The sequence below is a fragment of the Anticarsia gemmatalis genome, chromosome 13 (genome assembly GCF_050436995.1).
Source record: "Anticarsia gemmatalis isolate Benzon Research Colony breed Stoneville strain chromosome 13, ilAntGemm2 primary, whole genome shotgun sequence".
NCBI lineage: Eukaryota > Metazoa > Arthropoda > Insecta > Lepidoptera > Erebidae > Anticarsia > Anticarsia gemmatalis.
Window position 1 is genome coordinate 398,654 of NC_134757.1, and position 19,641 is coordinate 418,294.

General features: G+C 42.9%; 1 protein-coding gene across 6 annotated transcripts in view; it reads left to right on the plus strand.

The window, feature by feature from the left end:
• The window catches only part of LOC142977753 (uncharacterized), a 96,559-nt gene that overhangs the window by 27,414 nt on the left and 49,504 nt on the right, over nucleotides 1-19,641 (plus strand). For 5 of the 6 annotated variants that reach the window (XM_076121838.1, XM_076121837.1, XM_076121835.1 and 2 more), the window contains exons 2-8: nucleotides 3,611-3,665; nucleotides 4,073-4,187; nucleotides 4,614-4,739; nucleotides 4,843-15,410; nucleotides 15,501-16,632; nucleotides 17,625-17,842; nucleotides 18,881-19,205. In XM_076121838.1, the coding sequence (XP_075977953.1) occupies nucleotides 3,612-3,665; nucleotides 4,073-4,187; nucleotides 4,614-4,739; nucleotides 4,843-15,410; nucleotides 15,501-16,632; nucleotides 17,625-17,842; nucleotides 18,881-19,205 (12,538 nt within the window). In that variant the 5' untranslated portion in view covers nucleotide 3,611. The remainder of the gene's footprint in view (nucleotides 1-3,610; nucleotides 3,666-4,072; nucleotides 4,188-4,613; nucleotides 4,740-4,842; nucleotides 15,411-15,500; nucleotides 16,633-17,624; nucleotides 17,843-18,880; nucleotides 19,206-19,641) is intronic. The other variant, XM_076121834.1, reaches the window with a different exon arrangement.

Consider the following 19,641-nt stretch of genomic DNA (forward strand, 5'->3'; position numbering starts at 1 on the left):
GTGGTCCGCGGCCTTACCTTGGAAATTTGGAACGAACTTTTTTTTTCTAGTAAGTCTAAGCGCTTAATTCTTTAGTAGCACATTACTTATTTTTGCATACCTTATGCCTCGGTATCCCCCGGAATGCGTAGGTACTCTCCATAATACAAGGGAGCGTTCGTGCCCCGCATTCATTCTAATTTAGCTTGGAGTCGCAAACAATTTTGGAAAATTAAATTTTTATTTTTCTAAAGTTTTCCGTCAGTCAACCCTGTGGTCTAGTGGTGTCAAAGAATACTTTGCCGTGATGCTATTGTGCGCCGAGCCTTACACATCATTACAGTCCCAGTGACAGCTGACCATTAGCGCACATGACGTCATGCTCGTATGTTTACTAAATAGTGTGAGTCTGAGGGATGTGTTGGTGATTGTTGCCGAAATATTGTCGGTTTTACACTACATTTGTTTGTCATTTTTATGTCTTTTCCGATGTAAACAGAGACGTAATCTAAGCTGTATTGTTGAATATTTTTAACTGCAGTTTTGCAGGCGTGTTTAAAAATTTTAGAAACACTTTTAAGTGATAGAAAACCTAACATATTCGATATATTCCTAAAATACTTAGTTGACCTACCTCGAAAAGGTACTCACTACCTTTTCGAGGTACGTCAACTAAGTATTTTCTATATACATACATTATATCACGCCTTTTCCCATAAGGGGTAGGCAAACTCTAAAGAGTGCGACTTGGTACGATATTTACAAACTTCCCTTACCTCATTCATATCTATACATCTCGTCATACAGGACCGCCTGTTACGAGTATTACGCACCTGACCTTTTTTCTAGTCATCTAAGTATTCTCGTGTAAAATATTGTCACGTAGACCTAACGTGAGATATTGCCATATTACCAGGTCTGATCTCTACGGAATTTTAATTAAATATAAAGGATAATATATCAAAAAAATGCATACAGCTGCAGTTAAAATTAAATAAGTACCGCGACCTCCATAACTAGGGCACGTCAAATAATTCCAATATGTTTTTTTCTCGTTAAATAAAAAGTAATGCCTCCATGTAAGTTTTAAAGAGGGACAAGGGCGCCTGGGAGGTCTTTATATGGTCACAACCTTCTTGGCATATGACCATATGGCCATGCGACCAGGCGACAGATGCAAGTGTATGCTTTAGGCATGATCCAGTCTATTTATTTGATTTAAATGTTAATCTTAAATAGTTTTCTAAATACGGTCTGATTTGACATGTATCATTGCATAATGCAGAATGTAAAGGAGTCTGTACACCAAATCTGTTGACGGCTGACCTACCCCGGCTTAAATTCGACGGCTTTTTATTTCAATAGAATGATACAATTGTCGGAGCAAAGACGCTAACATCAACTGTCAGTGGGTAAGGTGATTCGTGTGTAGTCTACTTTAGACAGTATGTATTACTATTTGCGATTAAAATAGAAGGCTAACACAGGTTCTTTTGCTTCTTATAGGATTAGCGTAATCTTTTCTGTGAAAGTACTAGGCATGTATTGATTTCATCTTGTGTATTCAGCAATGATTATTTAAAAACGCTAACAAGAAACCCTTCTCTCTTCTCATTTTCAATTGCAGATTAGAAGAATACTCATTGCTCAATTTTGGGACAATTTATGATTATCGGCAACCACTAGATAGCTTTTATCTTATGTATATCATGCAGGTATAAAAATAGTTTAGCTAAATTGTCTAGCAATCGCAGGTAAAATGTTTGATTGCGTTATTTCTCGTTTTTCGAAATTAGATAACAAATATACAACGAAAATTTAATAAACTATAAAATAGCTCAAATTAACACAATTCATTTATCAAAACAATATCAAACAGTCCAGTTTAAACTGCAACGTCTCAACAAACACTGCATCAGAATCATTTCATAAATCTGTCAATGATTGCTCCAGACTGCCACTAATTGTCCCAAGGCCTCTGCTAACGACACAGCCGCAGGCGTGATGATACGTGATAATTGTCATATGTCACAGATGACATGAGCGAGGCAAATAGATGATTATTTTTGTTTTATAATTTATTTATTTTATTTAACTAGGTTTGCGGGCTATTTGTATGACATTTTAAGATTACAATCAATCAGCCTAGCAAGCTGAATACCAGTATTTTACATAGAGCGACTGCCTGTCGGACCTTCACAACCGGTCGGACTTTCAGTTACCTGGGATATAACCCAATATCCTTCGGTAAGACTGGTTGTCAGACTTACAAGCTTCTGACTACTTTTAACGACTGTCAAAGATTTTGAAAATTACAGCCAGCACCCACAATTAAAAAATTACAGCCAGCACCAACGTGCCTTCCGAAACACGGCGGAACTAGATATGTATAAGATGGTCACCCATTCACGGAACAACCGCGGCAAGCGTAGCTTAACCTTAGAGATCGATTCGTGCGGCGATTGTTAACTAAGAGCTCAAGGCGTGAGCTCCAGTTTTTTCGATAATCATAATCACTCTTTTTGATGCCTTAAAATTATAAATTTGTCCATACAAACTATTACTACATATCTACCGTCACAGTTAACTATTCCACGAAAAAACAAACTGTATCACAAATAAACATTTACAATTGATACGTCGTTCAGTTCAGTACCATCAATTACTGACTGCGATTGTATAATATTGTATAATTAAGTGTCAAGTTTGTAATAGAGACATGAATTGAACTGACTGTGTCTAATATTAGTGTTCTAGGAAGTCTTCCTTCTGTTGATGACAGTTTTAAGCTAAATTATCTCTTGTTTAGTAGGGTTTAAGGGTCAATCTCGTTTGGAGTATTCGTGTAATGTAGATGTTTAGAGTAGGAAGGAGGATACGACCAAAAGTAAACGTCGATCCAAAATTGTTTTTGAGCTAATTATATGCCATATTTTTTGGTAATAAGTGGTTGAAATTTTACAACAATTCATATACTTATATCCGGCCTTGTCCCCTTGGGAATAGGCAAAATAAGGGACACACGGTTAGTGGTCACAAACAGAATACAAAAATACACTTAAGAATCGGTGCTATTACAAAGGTCAACATCAAGCAAAGACCGGGAGCAAGTAATAGGGTGGTTGACTGGGTTAATATAAAATTATTAAACTTGTAAAAGGTTCATATAAAATGCCCAGGCTTTGTAATTTTGCTGGTAAATAATGTTGAAATTGTACTACAGACTGTAACATTTTATTAGGCACTCATTTGATGCGAAAATACGACACTGTGACGTCACTATTTCGTATTCCTATACTAAAATGTATTTTAGACATTTTATAAAGAGAAGTTGATTTGGCTGGTAGTCATCTACCCTATGGTACCATATATGGTGGCACCATATATTTGAAACTGCAGGATACGCCTTGTTTGGTATATGGCAAGATGATCGTTTCCCCAATACTCCATACTATAGCAGTAAAGTTGAGTTAAACCTAGTGTAATAACAAGTGTGTGACTATGAATGATCGAGTCGTAAACTGTCACGTGGAGCGTGGGCTGTGGTTTAATACCTAGGTGTCTAGCTAGTACTAGCTATACGGAAAATACAGTGTTCATGTACGTTTTAATATCTAGTTTGTGTTTACAGAATGTCTGAAGGCGACGTGTCGTTGATTCGCGACGAGGACTTACTGCGCCGTATGGTGAGTCATTATTTATTACTTTGTTTTATTGTCTGTTAATTATATAACCATTTAAATTTGTATACAACAGTAAAGCTTAAGTCAGCGCCTGATAAAATTCTGCGCGCAATAAATTTTGTTGCCGCCATGTGATTTGCTGTTTATTTATTAGCAGGCGTTAGGACAATATAATTTCTTCGCAAAGACTTTTTTTTTGTTAAATAGTGATACCAACATCTAAACATATTCTTAAGTTGTAATTTTTGTTTATAACCATCTATACTATGAAAAAAACATATTATTGTTATCTTTACTTACAAGGAATAGCAATCTCTGTAGCGTAGCTGTCCGCTAGCAAAATTAAAATAAATTTAAGGTTTAAGTAGCTACCTCCTGTATACTAAAACCAATATACTATACAATTCCAGTGGCAGCAGACCGAGGACTTCTCCCGTAAGAAAGAGATCCGCGCGCACATGTACCGACTGAGAGAGGAGCGCCTGCGCAACCTGTACTCCCCCGAGCCCAAACATGAGGGGAAAGGTAACCTCACCTTCACTTTACACTGTAGGGATAGAGCAGATATTACTAAGAAAAGAGAAGATACCTACTTTCATCATACTCAAACCATTTATTCGTTTCGGTCAAACACTGACGCTCATGATAGTCAAAGTTACAGAAAGCCGTTACGTGACCGATAGTTGTTAGTAAGATCTTGGTTTAAGCATAAGAGATCTTTAATATAAATCTTTTGAGTGCGACATAGAAGAGGCGCCTTAGCTAAAAGGTCTTACAGCAATATATCTTATAGCAATAATAAGAGTTAAATATCTAGCAGGTTTATTTATGATGAGCCGTGTTCATCGCTATCCCCACCACGAATTTTTACACTGGAATTTCAATTAGTTACAAAGTTCATGCAAGCCCTGAAGAATCTGTAGTGAGCGTGGTTGTGCCCGAATCCAACAGGTAGTGAGTTCACGGCGGCGCAGGACCACGTCAAGTCCTTCGCAGACCAGAGCTTCCAGTCCATGAAGAGCAAGGAGGTCCGCGACGCGGGCTCCCCTCCCAAGGAGTTCACTTACCGCGGCCAAGGTGCACCCCTGCACGATACAACAACCCTAACAGAACTAACGCTTATTAACCGGTAACGGTGATGATCTTCCACTACGAAGTACTAATGAACATGTTTTTACAGATCTCAAGGCGTTATCCAACGCCGGCTGGAATGTGGAGTCGGAGAACAAGACGACAGATGACGGGCACACGCACGTCAAGTCAGTGCACGCGAACATCGAGGGCAGGTACGACGTCGACGGCGGAAAGGGCCAGTTCGCTGCCGTAGACCATCACAAGGAAGCCGTGACGGAGTACCACGATGCGAACAGCAGCCTCAAACGCAACGAGACCTCGTCCAACACGGCCGCGCGCGAGCACGTCGTGCGACAGACTGACGACGGAACCCACATCTCGTCTACAACCAGCTCTTCAACTTCGAGCTCGAAGTTCCAGCAGTCATCTTCGACTCGACACGAATCAGTGCCATACGTAACCAACGACGACTATGACCTACGAACTTATGATACTAACCGCAACGAGGACAACTCGCTAACAAGAAGACAAATCACAAGAACTAATGACTACGAACAAAATTTGAGAAGCAACGAGAGGAGGAATGATTATGAGCAGACGGTGAGGAGGAGTGATTACGAGACTGGAGAGCTCGTGTCGAGGAAGGTGGACTACCCTGATGATAACACCAGAGTCATCGTGGAGACGCGGTGTCTTCCAGACGGGACTCGAGTCACGAGTACTAAGAGGGAGTTCCGCGCTCCGGTCCAGAGCACTCGTTCTGAACAATCGTATCAGACACGAAGCGAGAACAGATCCTACTCCACACAGCAACGCTCAGACATCAGAGACTCCTCCTCAAAAGTCATTCGACACGTGATCGACAACCGCGACGATCGTTCCACAAATATCGTTGATTCTCAGAGAAACGTTGACGATTATGATTTTAAGAGGCAAATCGCTGACTACACAAAGGATTCTGACGATTATTCTAATAAGCATTACGAGACAAAAGTGAATAGGAAAGTGATTGACCATTCTAAAGCTGACGATGATTATTCTGTACAACGTGTGACTAAAATCAACCGGACCGTGGTGGACCACGCTAAAACTGATGACGATTATTCTAATGTTCAGAGATATGAAACAAAAACTAATAAGAGAGTAGTGGATCACTCGAAAACTGACGACGACTATTCTAATACTCAACGGTATCACACTACTATTAACAAGCGAGTTATTGACGATTCTAAAACTGATAATGATTATACGAATGTACAGCGTCATGAGAGGATAAACCAGCGAGTGGTTGACTCTAAAACGAATGACGATTGTCAAACAACTCGGCATGTAACTAGAACTCATAAAGTCATACAATCAACTGACAATGATGACGTGCAGACTCACCGTGACGTCACTCAGCGCAGATATGTCACTCATGATGACCAACGAGATGTTGTGACTACTCGTGATGAGAGAGTTGTTCAACCTAAGGATAATAGAGATGCTCCGCAAACCAGGGATGTACCAACTAGAGATGCACCAGGCAGGGAGGCTCCTAGGGGTGATGCTCCAGGCAGAGACACTCCTGGCAAAGACGCGCCAAGCAGGGATACTCCTGGACGATATGCACCGAGCAGGGATGGCCCGGGAAGTGACGGACCTGGCCGGTATACACCTGGTAGGGATGCACCAGGCCATTACACACCAGGTAAACATACACCTGGTAGCGATGCGCCGGCCCATGACACACCTAGCAGGTATGCACCAACTAGGGACTCACCATCTAGAGATGCTCCAGGACGGGATGTCCCTAGGACTTCTGAGGAGAGAATCCATCACATTACACGAGACAAGAAAGTTGAAGAAGTTGTTGAGAAAAAAACAAACACTGAACAACACCAAACTACATATCAAACTGATTACTCTCAGAAGAAAATCAGCAATGATTGGAGCCCTTCGCACACAGCTTGGGCTAGCACGCTCCGTGCTGATACTCCATCTACCACTCGTCCGTCTACTCGCGCTTCTTCTCCAGGCAGCAAGACCTTCAGGTCCAGTACATCTTCGTTGAGGAGCAGCGTTAGTCCTGACAAGACCTACAGGAAACCATCTAGTCGTGGAGGTAGTCCTAGTAAAATCGATAGGTCTTCTCCGACCCGTTCTGTTTCTGACAGGCACTCTACCACGCATTCCACTCACTCGGTAACTGAAGTAAAGTCCCACAGATACACCACTCCTGATGACCGCAGACCACCTACCGGTCGCTCTCCAACTAGGCCTGGCTACAGTCCCGAAAGAAGGCCTCAGGATCACCGTCAGAGACCCAGTACTAGTCCTGAGAAGAGACCTCAGGACTTGTCTTTCAGACCCAGCTCTAGTCCAGACAGGAAGACTATATTGAGAACGCCGACTGACGGGCAACCGAGAGTAGGATCCCCAACTCGACCGGTAGATCGTCGTGAGTCACCAACTAGGCCACGTGAAAGTCCGGAAAGAAAGCCAGGGCAACAAGTTACTAATGTGACTGGCTATCCTTCGTCTCCTAGTAGAGCTAGTCCTGAGAAAACTACTGACCGTCATCCAAAGGACACTAGACCCAGTCAAAGTCCTGATAGGAAGCCGTCTCAACAAAAGCCTTCAGATGGCCGTCCAGGTTCTGTTTCCGATCTTCCTCGAACCACTTCGCCCACTCGTCCATCTCCTTCAGATGGCTCTAGGAAGCCTGGCACGAGTCCTGATCGGAAGCCTGGCTATCCAGGCAGCCCATCAGACAAACCTTCTGACAAACAGCCTAAGGATTCTTCAGCTCCAACCAGAGGAAGTGTGAGTCCTGACAGGAAACCTGGCTACATGCGGCCTACTGCAACAAGCCAACCGTCTGATGATCTCAAGTCTCCGACTAAACCTTCAGACAGGAGTTCTCCAACAAAACAGGCGCCGTCTACCAGTCCGACTCGTAAATCTCAGGATCACACTACTACTACATCGAAAATTCAAGAAGACCATTACAAGTTCATTGATGAAGAGACAAAGATGTATACTCGTGTTGACAAAACTCGTCCAGATCAGCCTAAAGAGACCACTGCTCCTAGACAACCAGCTCTGAAGGATAGGAGTCCTTCTCCTACTAAAAAAGCTCCCATCAAGGACACTGATGATGTCAACAAGGTACCTAGAAGGTCACCATCACCGCAGCACGTCACTGTTACAGAGAAACATGATCGTATTGACACTACAGTCAAAACGACCGATGTTACTGACAACGTGACGGCAACACATCGCACTCCTAAAGACAAGGATGCCCCTACCCCTGACGACAAGCCTAGGGAACCATCACCATCTAAATTCGGGACCTACGATAAGAAGAAGAAGTCTCATACTGAAATAACTGAGGTGACCACTACAGACACGAAAGATGTCAGGTACGATTCGTTGACGCGTCGTGACAAGTCACCGAAGAAGTCTCCTGAACAGCCAACATCTCCCTTAAAGAAAGCACCAGAACAACCAGAATCTCCCACCAAGAAAGCACCGGAGCAACCATCTTCTACCACTAAAAAAGTACCTGAGCAGCCGGGGTCGCCTACTAAGAAGGCACCTGAACAACCTTTATCTCCTATGAAGAAATTTCCGGAGCAACCAGGATCTCCAACAAAGAAAGCACCTCGTGACAGCGTTTCTCCTGTTAAGTCTCCTACAAAAGACACTAAGTATAAACACACCACCGACTTCCTGGCCACTGAGAGAACTACTGAGGAAGTCAACAAGAAGACGACAAAAGAACATCCTCGCCAACTAGTTACTCCATCATCAAGCCCTACAAAAAAGCCTAAAAAGCCTACGGATACTGAACCTTCTACTGGTCAAAGTTCACCCACCACCTCTGTCAGTGGATTTGTCTACTTTAGCTCGCCTCGTACTGAGCGCACAATAGTCACTGATTTAGATGACCATGAAACTTATACTGAACATACAGAGACACATACAGTAGATGAGACTACATCTTACAAGAGACCGGAAAGCCTTGACGTCAAACGGTCTCCTTCTCCATCCAAAATTCCTTGTCGTTCACCATCTCCTGAGAAGCATGTTCCATCAAAGGATAGCCTTCCAAGAAAGAGCTCTTTGAAGAAACCTACCACTGAAATTACTCAGGCATCTCCAGTTGAAAAACCACCATCCAGTTTCCGTGTGTCACCTACTGAGGAGCCAAAAGACTTCCCTGAACACAAAGTGGTAAAGAAAGATCGTCCTGAGGGGCCTGAGAAAGCACCAATGAAGGTAAAGCCTCCTCTAGAGAGACGTGAGACTTATGAAGACCGTTGTCGCAAGATATTGGGAATGACTGATGATACCACTGAGACTGTCAAGAAGACCACATACTTGAAGGAACCAGAAACTAATCTTAGTTCTCCCAGCATCTCTCCTTGCCGCAGTCCAGCTCCTAAGGAAACTCCATTCGAATACCCAACAACAAAGAAAGTGACTAACACTAAAGTAGACGTGACCGACTTTATTGCTCGTGAACAAGAGAACATCATAAAGACTACTCGTGTTGATGAACCTACTGACAAGAAACCTAAAACTCCACGGGACAGTTCTCCAACTAAACTACAAGATATCATTACAACCAAGAAGACCGTTGTAGAAGAAACGTTGGATGATGTGGAAAAAACCAGCCTCAAGAAGACCACAACTAAGTACCCTTCACCAAGGCAGAGTCCAGAAAGGAAACCATCCTACCAACCTTCGGAAGATGCACCATCCAAAACGCCTAAGGACAAACCTAAATCTGTTGAAAGTCCTGAACAACAAAAGCCAGATGTTCGTTCTACTTCTCCGGCTAAACTCCATCCTGGTAGCTCTCCTCGCTCCAGCTTGAGTCCTGAAACAAAGCCAGGATATGAACCAAAGGAAAAGAAACCTTCGGAACCGTTGGACAAGACTCCAGGCTACATGAAAACCACTACAACCGTTTCTTCTAAGTATGACACTGCTAAGGATACGGAGGAAATTACTGTAACAACAAAGACAGAGAGGAAGCCTTCTCGCTCATCTGAGTCTCCTACAAGGAAGACCCCAGGTGATACTTCCAGGCCTACTTATCCTACCGACAAGAGCCCACAGCGCAAGCCGGAATCTAAAAAGCCTGGAGACAATTATCCAAGGCAGACTTCCCCGACCAGACCAGTGTATTTGGAGAGTACTACTTCTATGGTGGCTGAATATGGATCTACAGAAGACATCGAGGAGTTAGTCACAAAAACTACTTCCACGAAACGCACTCCAACTCAGCCGTCTAAATCTCCCACACGCAAGCCGTCTAAACCAGATGATTCGCCAACCAAACCTGGCCAACCTGCTGATAAGAGCCCTACCCGTAAGCCAAGTCATGAAACATCTAGGGCTAGCCCAGAGAAGAAACCGGCAGATAAACCTAAGGATACTTCCCCAACTAGACCTGGTTATACAAAATCTACAACAACAACGACTAAACGGGACTCTACTACTGAAGATCATGTGACTTCTGTCTCTGAGACCACTAAAACTAAAACCTATAGGATCTCCGAGTCTCCAACTCGTAAAGCTCCTAAGAAACCAGACGACTCTGCGACCAAACCGGGTCGTCCTTCAGACGTAAGTCCCGATCGCAGACCTTCACATGGTCGTGAGCCTTCTCCAACAAAAGCAAGTCCTACAAAGAAACCGGGAGACAAACATCCTAAGGATTCACCAGTTCATGGCAAACCAGACAAGATCCCCGGGTATATGAAGACTACAGAATCTGTATCATCTAAATATGAAAGTGAGGACGTTGAAGAATTTACAACTTCGAAGACTGAGCGTCACCATACTACACGTTCCGATTCACCAACTCACAAGACTCCTAAATCAGAGGATCATCCTCGCAGAAGCTCCTCTTCCAGACCTCATGATACGGACAAGGTTCGTAGACCTTCACATGAGCCTTCACCAACGAAGGGTACACCTGAGAGGCAAACCGATAAACATCCGAAAGACAAATCTCATCCTCATTCGGAGAAAACTCCTCATTACATGCAGCCAATAACTCACCACCGCCATGTTCATGAAACAGTACAAGTAGAAGAAGATTATGAGGTCCGTACTTCTACTGTGGAGCATTCAGCACCGCTACGGTCTCATTCACCAACACAAAAGGAAAAAACTCCACATTACATGAGGCCGATTTCTCCTCACCACCATACTGATACTCAATCAATTGAAGATCAAATTGTTCCTCACAAAACAACTGTGGAACACTCGGCTCCATTGCGTTCTCATTCACCGACGCACAAGGATAAGTCTCCTCACTACATGAGACCGATCTCGCCTCATCGCCATACTCCAACTGAGGTCGTTGAAGATGAATTCGTATCTCGTAAAACATACACTGTACAGTCTGCTCAACAGCGTTCTCATTCTCCAACTGGAAAGGATAAAACTCCGCATTACATGAGACCAATTTCACCTCATCGTCATACTGAAACTGAATCTATTGAAGATGAGATCATTGCTCGCAAAACATCTGTGGAACACTCGGCCCCACATCGTTCTCGTTCACCAACAGATAAGGATGAAATTCCTCATTACATGAGGCCTATTTCTCCTCATCGCCATCGTGAAGTTGAACCAGTTGAGGATGAGTATGTATCTCGTAAAACAACAGTGGAACACTCAGCTCCTCGGTCTCACTCTCCTACACACCAGCGACTGAAAGAGGAGGTTCCTCACTACATGACCCCGATTACTCATCACCGTCACATCCATGAGACAGAAGTTATAGGAGATGAACAAGTAACTCGCACTCATACTCACGATTCTCTCACACGTAAATCTATCACTGAGAAAACTCCACATTACATGACTCCGATTTCATCTCACGTCCATACACATGAGACTGAAATAACTGAGTATGAAGTGGGAACTCTTGAGGAGAAACATCCATCACCGCAGTATGTCGACTCACCTACGCGAAGACCTTCAAAACCTGGTGATAAATCGCCGGAGTCTGATCATCCTCGCACAGGATCTCCGTCCAAACGACCATCAGATAGGAAGGAGAGTCTTGAGCGTAAACCTGGATATCAGCAACCATCTGAATCGACGAGAAAACCTGTTGACAAGCATCCTAAGGAAACGTCACCATCTAGACGAACAAAGAGTCCAGACACACCTGGATACATGAGGAGTACGACTGCGGTAACATCTAAACATGACACAACGGAAGACTTTGAGGAAACTACTGTTACTCAAACGGTACACAGCAAGCATCCATCGCGACCATCTGAGTCACCGACTCGTAGGCCATCCAAGCCTGATGACAGCACTAAGAAGCCTTCCTACAAAGATGGAAGTCCAGACCGCAAGCTACGGCCACAGGAATCGTCACCAAGCCGTAAGTCGAGGCCTGAGGAATCTTCACCAAGGGCTAGTCCTGAAAGACGTCCTAGTGATAGATACCCCAAGGAACCATCTCCAACAAGACAAACTCCTTCTGACAAAACGCCGGGCTACATGAAGAAGACTACTTCAGTAACGTCTAAGTACGATTCCACAACAGAGGATGTCGAAGAACATGTCACATCAAAGACAACTGAAAGACACCGTCAACCCACTCGTCCCACAGAAAGCTCGCCAACACGTAAGACTCCTAAACAAACGGATCGCCCTCGAACTGAGTCCCCAACGAAACCACGTCCAGATGGAGCTACCAAGAAACCATCTACGCCTTTGGATACCCAAAAACCTGAAGACAAACGTCCTCAAGATTCATCTCCAACGAGGACTGCTTCCAGTCCTGATAGAAAACCAGGCTATATGAGGCCTACAGCTTCAGTGACGACGAAACACGAGACCACAACTACTGAAGATGTTGAAATATTCGAGGTCAGAAAAGGGCGTACTTCTCCTAGGTCTTCAGTGTCGCCTCCACGTCGGTCCCCAGACGAACCTTCACGGTCGAAGCCTGGCTATCTCAGAGAGCCTGAAGAACCGAGGCAGCTACGCACTCCTTCTCCGACCAAGAAAACTACGAAAGTTACTGAGGTCAGCACAGACTTCATCATGTCAGAGAGAGAACAAGAAGTCTTGGATAGAGTACAGAAATCTTTGAGAAAGCTTTCACCCGATCGCAAGGAGAAATCTCCGAGCCGTGAGAGAAGCCCAGGTAAAACCACAACCAGTTTACAAGACCTTGACATCACGACACACACTGTTAAAGACAGTGAAATCATAACGGAGGAGGTAACAGAATTCACTGAGAAACATGCAGCTAAGATTGACATTTCTCGACCAGGAAAGCCCAAGGATGAAAAGCCTAAAGATCAGAAAGTTCCTAGCAAGCCATCTTCAAGAAATGTTTCTCCAACGAAGAAGCCGTCAGGAATTGTCAGTCCCACTAAGATCGACAAAAGTACAGACTCCAAACCAAGAAGTATCTCTCCTAAAAAGCCTGTTTCGCCTACTGAGAGACCGCAGTCACCCCAAGTACCAAAGGCAAGTGGCATCAAACCTAAGGAACAGATTCCTTCACATCTGACCCGCAAACCAACTCCTGCGACATTGACCGTGACTAAGGTGGATAAAACAGTTACTGATTTGAAGAGAACTGGTGTTACAACTAAACAAAACAGTTTTACAAAGACAACAACAACTAAAACTACTGGTAAAGTAATCCAATCACCGACTGGCAAGCCAAGTGAGCGAGCACCAACTCCTAAAGGAATCAGAGAAAGTGGTATTCCCAAAAAAGATGATACAAAAGTCACTCGAACTGTAAGCGATATCACTTTGAAGTCTAAGAAAACGTCACCAACATCACCCCAAAGGGTCAAGTCCAAGCCTGATATCCAAGTTAATGACATGTCTCCTACTAAAACGCCTGGTAAACAGAAATCATCTTTGAAAGAACCTCAGTCGAAGTTACCTAGCAAACCAAAGTCTGCTACTACACTGAACACTCCTAGTGATGAAGACGACATTATCATCGATATGCAGCAATCTAAATCATCCAGGGAGAATTCTCCTGATCGTATCTGTCCTACTCCAGTTAATTTCGATGATATGGGTACTCCTCGCTACCCGGACGAAGTGAAGGAACCTGATGATGAGTTCCGCAGGCGTACGTACCATACTATCCACGAAGCTGAATCTATTGTTGACGATATTGTAGAGATTTGCGAAGATGATGAACTGTTTGTTAGGAAAACTGATGAACAACATCTCACTGAGGAAGATGAGAGTCTTTTGAGTGTAACCGACAAAGTTTCTAGATTCACAAAGGGCATTGATACAACTACAAAGCCTAAGGATACAACATCGTCATTCAAAGATACTGAAAGGCGAGTTCACTCTGATTTCGTTGAGGAGAACTTGAAATCTGACGAATGTTTGCTGTCCGTGTCTGAGAAGGTCAACAAATTCGCTAAAGGACCCAGAGATACGAAAGACAAGAGCCCAGCACGTAGCGTTGTCGATGAATACGACAAGAACACCGTATACATTGATGACTATACTAAGCTCAGTGTTCACGACAAAGCTCACATGTTTGTAGAGACTGCAGAAAACGTAAAGGCGCCTAAAGTAAAACCAGCGCCTCAGAAAGTGGAACGTCCTGATTTAACTAATGTTGATGAAGCCTTGAAGAGCGACGACTGCTTGCTCAGTGTTTCAGACAAAGTACACAAGTTTGTTAAAACGGCTGAGCAATTCCTGACGGAGACTCAAGAGGTGGAAGAAAAGGAGAGGAAAATCAAAGAGCAACATGAAAGAATTATGAAGAAGATTGTTGATGATGACGATGACGACGAAGGTTACGAGGTGGAGACTACTGAGGAGGTAGTCGTCACTAGGACTAAAACTCCTGAAGTCCGTGTTGACAAGCCTAAAGACAAACCTACCAGAGAACCCACTTCTCATACAAAGGTTAAGGACTATAGCAGCCCTAACAAACCAACTGAAAGGACACCTACAATGAAGATTACCACTCTCCGTAGCAGCGAAGCTGTAAAGAAAGCTAAGGCTCTGTTCGAAAACATCGCAACAACTCAGAAGAAGGAAACTACGCATACCAAGGCTACTACCAAGTTAACTGACATTGGCGTGATGAAGAAATCTCCAAAAACAGATTCCACTACAGTTTTACACCCATCTACCGAGGAAGGTTCTCCTAATATAACAGACGTGGATAGCGAAATCGATGTCGCTCCTCATCAACCTAAAGAACGTCCTACAAGTGGAACTCCACGCCCACAGCATCTCCGTCCTGATGACAAACCGAGGGCGAGTCCTACTCGCCTATCTGTTCAGTCACCTGATGGACGCAGGTCTAAATCACCAATGCGTCATACAGTCGAAACTACAACTACCACAAAGACTGTGGTGACTAAATATCCAGCCACTACCAGAGCTGAATCACCGATGCATCGTCCTGAAAGTGACAAGCCAGACAAAGTCCCTGGATACCTCCGTCCTACTAAGACCAGTCAGATTAAGGAGGAGACAAAGGTTGTGGAAGAGGCTGAGGTGAGCAGCCGAAGAGGAAGTGGCAAGTTTGGAGTGGAGTTGCGTAGGACTAGTGTGGAGCGGTCTACGGCTAGCAGTGAACGTCGTCGCAGCGTAGAACATCCCTGCATCGAAGATATCTTCGACCTGGACCTCCTGGAACAAATGGTCAGTAGCCACACTATATGCATGCTCGCACTTGCTATCTCAATCTCTATGATATATTTAAATTTTTACTGACTACATTCTCATTTTCAGTTGGAAAAGGTCGTGGGTTACGAGCAGAGGCGACGCATCCGAGCACAAATAAGGATCGCTCGCAAGAAATCAGAGACCGATCACGTAGACTCTACTCACACAAGAACTACTAAACAAACTGTTACTACCACTACTCAGAAGGCGAGGACACCTGACCGTCATCAGACAAGTTCTCCAGACCGTACCCCTAAATCAGCACCTCACAAAACTGCATCTCCTGATCGTCACGCAAAGACTCCACAGCGAACGATTCCTGAACGCAGCCAGCCTAGGGAACAAGTTCAGCCTGTGCTCAATGGGCACGCTAAAGAGCCTACAAAGACCTTGACCGACAAGCGCACACGTCCACAGAGTCCTGAAAAGCCTGCTCCTAAGTCTGTTCTAAAGACAAAGAGCCCAGTTCGTCAGGCCAGTCCTGATAAGAAGACCAGAACTCAGTCTCCTATCAAAACTGCGACTCCGAAACCTAAAGCAAACAGATTCAATGAATACGCATCTGCATACATGAAGAAGGTAGGTCTGAGTGAGGCTGATAAACTAAAGTTCGCTGAATCAAAGAAAAAGGCGACAGAAGACAAGCAAAGAACTGTGAAACAGGTGGAAGAACATCAGACCGTTGAGGAATATTCGACAGCTAAGACCTTTACCGAGCGAACATCATCTAAAGATGTGATAGAAATCGTTCAAATGAATGGAAGTAAACGGTCGCCATCTCCCGAAAAGCGGCTGAGTCCAGAACGCAAAGCTCAAAGTCCTGAAAGGATCTACGAGAGAACACCAAGCCCTGTACAGAAGCAGCCTCTTCAACAAACAAAATCTGAACCGACAAAGAAGGAAACTATTATAAAGACAGTATATGATATCGAAAAGAAAATACCGCAGAAGCCAGCTCAAGAGGAAAAGCCTTCTTGGGTGACGAACAGGAATCTGAAGAAGATAACTTCGGAGACGAGGACTTACAGCAGCAAGAAGATTGAGGAGAAGCCGAAGTACAGGGCTCCGAGCCCTTCCAAGGTGATCACGAAGCCCATAGATGTGATCACGTCGAGCTATGGACCTGGACCGCTGGATGCTGAAGGAAAACCGCTGTTTGGAATCAGAGCTTTAAGGAATGGCGCTAGTAACTATCAAGGTAAGCTTCATCTGTTATGTAATACATTGTGTAGTTTAGGAAAATATAGTCCTTCTTATTTTATTTACGCAATGTATATTGGCGTAGGTTGTAAGAATGGCCATTTTTATTGCCTTTTAACACACTATAATAGACCGTAATTAATAAGATCATAAATAAATGCTAAATTTATTGTAACAAACTTTGCCTGCAATTCCGCCGTTTCTGACGTATGATGGTGTTTTGACTTATAATAATTCTGGTATCAAAGTTTTTAAAGACGCTAAAATACCCGCCTTCCTTTCCATTCCTATCTGTTGCATAAAGTGTCAAATTTTCATCTAATAAAAGGTGTAAAGCACTTAAGATTAAACAATAAAATATACAAAAAATCATAAATAACCCACTGCGAATAGTTAGAACAAACACACGGTCCGTATCTAAGTGGGTTCAAATCTGTTATGATTCACGTTGTGCAAGTAACAGACATAATCGTGGCTCACTGTACAAATATTGTCTCAGCTGCAGGCTACACTATTTCTGGATGTCGTACAGTCGTCTCACTACACCGGTGTGGACGTGGTCTAGCGGTGAATACATAGTACGAATCAGTGATGTTTATTAAATCAATTTTAGGGAAAATAACAACATTTTTTTTAGATAATAAATTGTGACGCGAAATAGCTCTTTTGGTTATTTAATCTGTTCGAATGAATGCTTGTAATATTTCAGTTTGAGTGAAATGTTCAATGCATGAGTAGTTTTGCCACTTACATATCCGCTGATAGTTAAAGTTTGTTTGTTGTTTTTCAATTGTTTTTAAGTTTTTCCGAGCAGTTTCGTCACCAAAGTCGGTATCGACAATTTTGACAGTTTTAATTGAGACACTAATTATAACCAAACCACTCTTGGTTATATCATTCGAGCTATAAACAACTAAAGTTACCTTAGAACAAATCTTGTGTCTCTACTCTCTAGTCATCAAGCAATCTAACAATTTCTTTCTTTCACAGTAAAAGGCACAGTGATCCGCTCAGAGTACCACTCACGTAACGGCGGCGAGCCTGAAGGTACCGTCTCCGTGACGGCCTACTCCACGGAGCCCGAAGAGCTGGAGCGCCTGCTGCAGCGCCAGGGAGACCCGCCCTCCAGGATACACGGCCTCGCTGCCATCACCACCACCAAGAAGTTCGGAGGAGAAACCGGGACCACGTTGAAGGAGATTCATGGAGTAAGTGGGAAAAATCTAGCTAGTCTTTTAAAATATAAGACCTTTATATGTGCTTCCAAAATCTTGATTAATTGATAGGTTTCAAATTAGTTACAATTAAATAATAAGCGCCATTGCATATTGAGGAGAAATTGGTTTATTTCCTATGCGTTACTGAAGCGCCTTAACAAATTGTGAGAGCAATGCCTGAATTTTTTTCGCGGTGATGAAAAATTGTGCGCCTATTAGTTTTATCAGAGCAATTTTACTGAGTACGTATTTCATCATTTTTATTACGTAGTTTCTTCATTCTTGTTTACAGTCACATATTAAAAACCTTAAAAAGCAATTATGTGTAGTTCTATTATCCAGTTTCATATTCATTTTCATCGATTTCATCCATTCATAGTTTCGTTCAGCTGCATAAGGAGGTTAGTTTTTTTTGGTGTACGATGTAAAATGTATATTTTCCAAATAAAACTAGGACACTTACTACATAAAAGCCGAACCAAATAGTCTGAACTATTTATACAAAAAATGTCCCCTCCATCGTAATCTACATGCCATTTTGATAGGTATTTATTACCAAGAAAAAATGGCTGACTGAAATTCTGTACATGTCCTTGAACATTCACACATTTTTACTAACAATGGAGCTAAAAAAATTCCTAGACCGATCAATTCTTATACCTGAGCAGCTTTAAGTGCTCATAGTGAGTCGTAGGCGGTGAACGAATTGTGCTAAGGAAGTTTAAGAAGTATCGACATAAGATTAAATATATTTAAATTTTCACGAAAAGAAGGTAATATTATATTAAGTGTATCTATTGGGAAAGAGCAAACGTGAAAGTGTTTTCAAAGGCTGCAGAAGGTTTTGTGTTCAAATACATACGTGTGGTTTATAGTTTATCGTAAATTTACCAGATCAACACACTATCCAGAGATGTTCAGTTCCAATACTTCTATGAAGTGCCTGCTCCCTTTACCAACTATTAACATCCTCTGATGTTAGTGAATTTCACAATAGAAACCTTAAACTAACCATATTTCCTCTTGCAGAAAGAAGAACGTGCAGCCATAGACCAGTTCACCCACAGTGATAGAAGAGTCAGTGACACTAGGATCGAAGACATTACCGAGAGCTTCGGACGTCAAGAAGTGCTGGGAGAGACCAGACGTGTGGAGACCAGGAGAGAAGAGATTGTAGGAGATATCATTAGGGACAGGACAGAGAGAACTGATAAAATGGAGAAGACAGACAGGGTGCAGAAGAAGGTGGAGAGGAAAGGAGACAGAGTGGAGAAGAAAGAAAGGCCCGATGATAAGAAGACTGTTAGACAGAGCTCTGTGAAGTCGCTGACAGAGAAATATATTAAGAGTGCGAGTGAGTACCAATTTTATTTTAACTTAAGTTATTTAAGAAGTCGGCACGACGCATTTTATTGTGTTGCAATGGCGACTACTTTAAAAGTCATGTAAATTGCGTGTATTATCAGAAATTAATAATTTGGTTGAAAAAACGAGTTTGAGAGACGTTCATTTATTGTTATAGTTTACAGCCGCCACTCTACTGTCATTTATAAAGTTCCGTACCCAAGGCAAACCCGGGGCCTTATTACTGAGATTCTAAGTATTATATATACGTCAAATATTTAACAAAATATTCCTATACTCAACAGTGAGTGGATACGGGCTGATTAGATAGATAGATAGATAGATATAACAAAAAATGTGTGATCTGCTTTGAGTGTATATAGGCTGCTGTATTCATAGTTACCCTGTTTTTCGGAAGTTATTCGAAAACATTGTCCCCAACAACA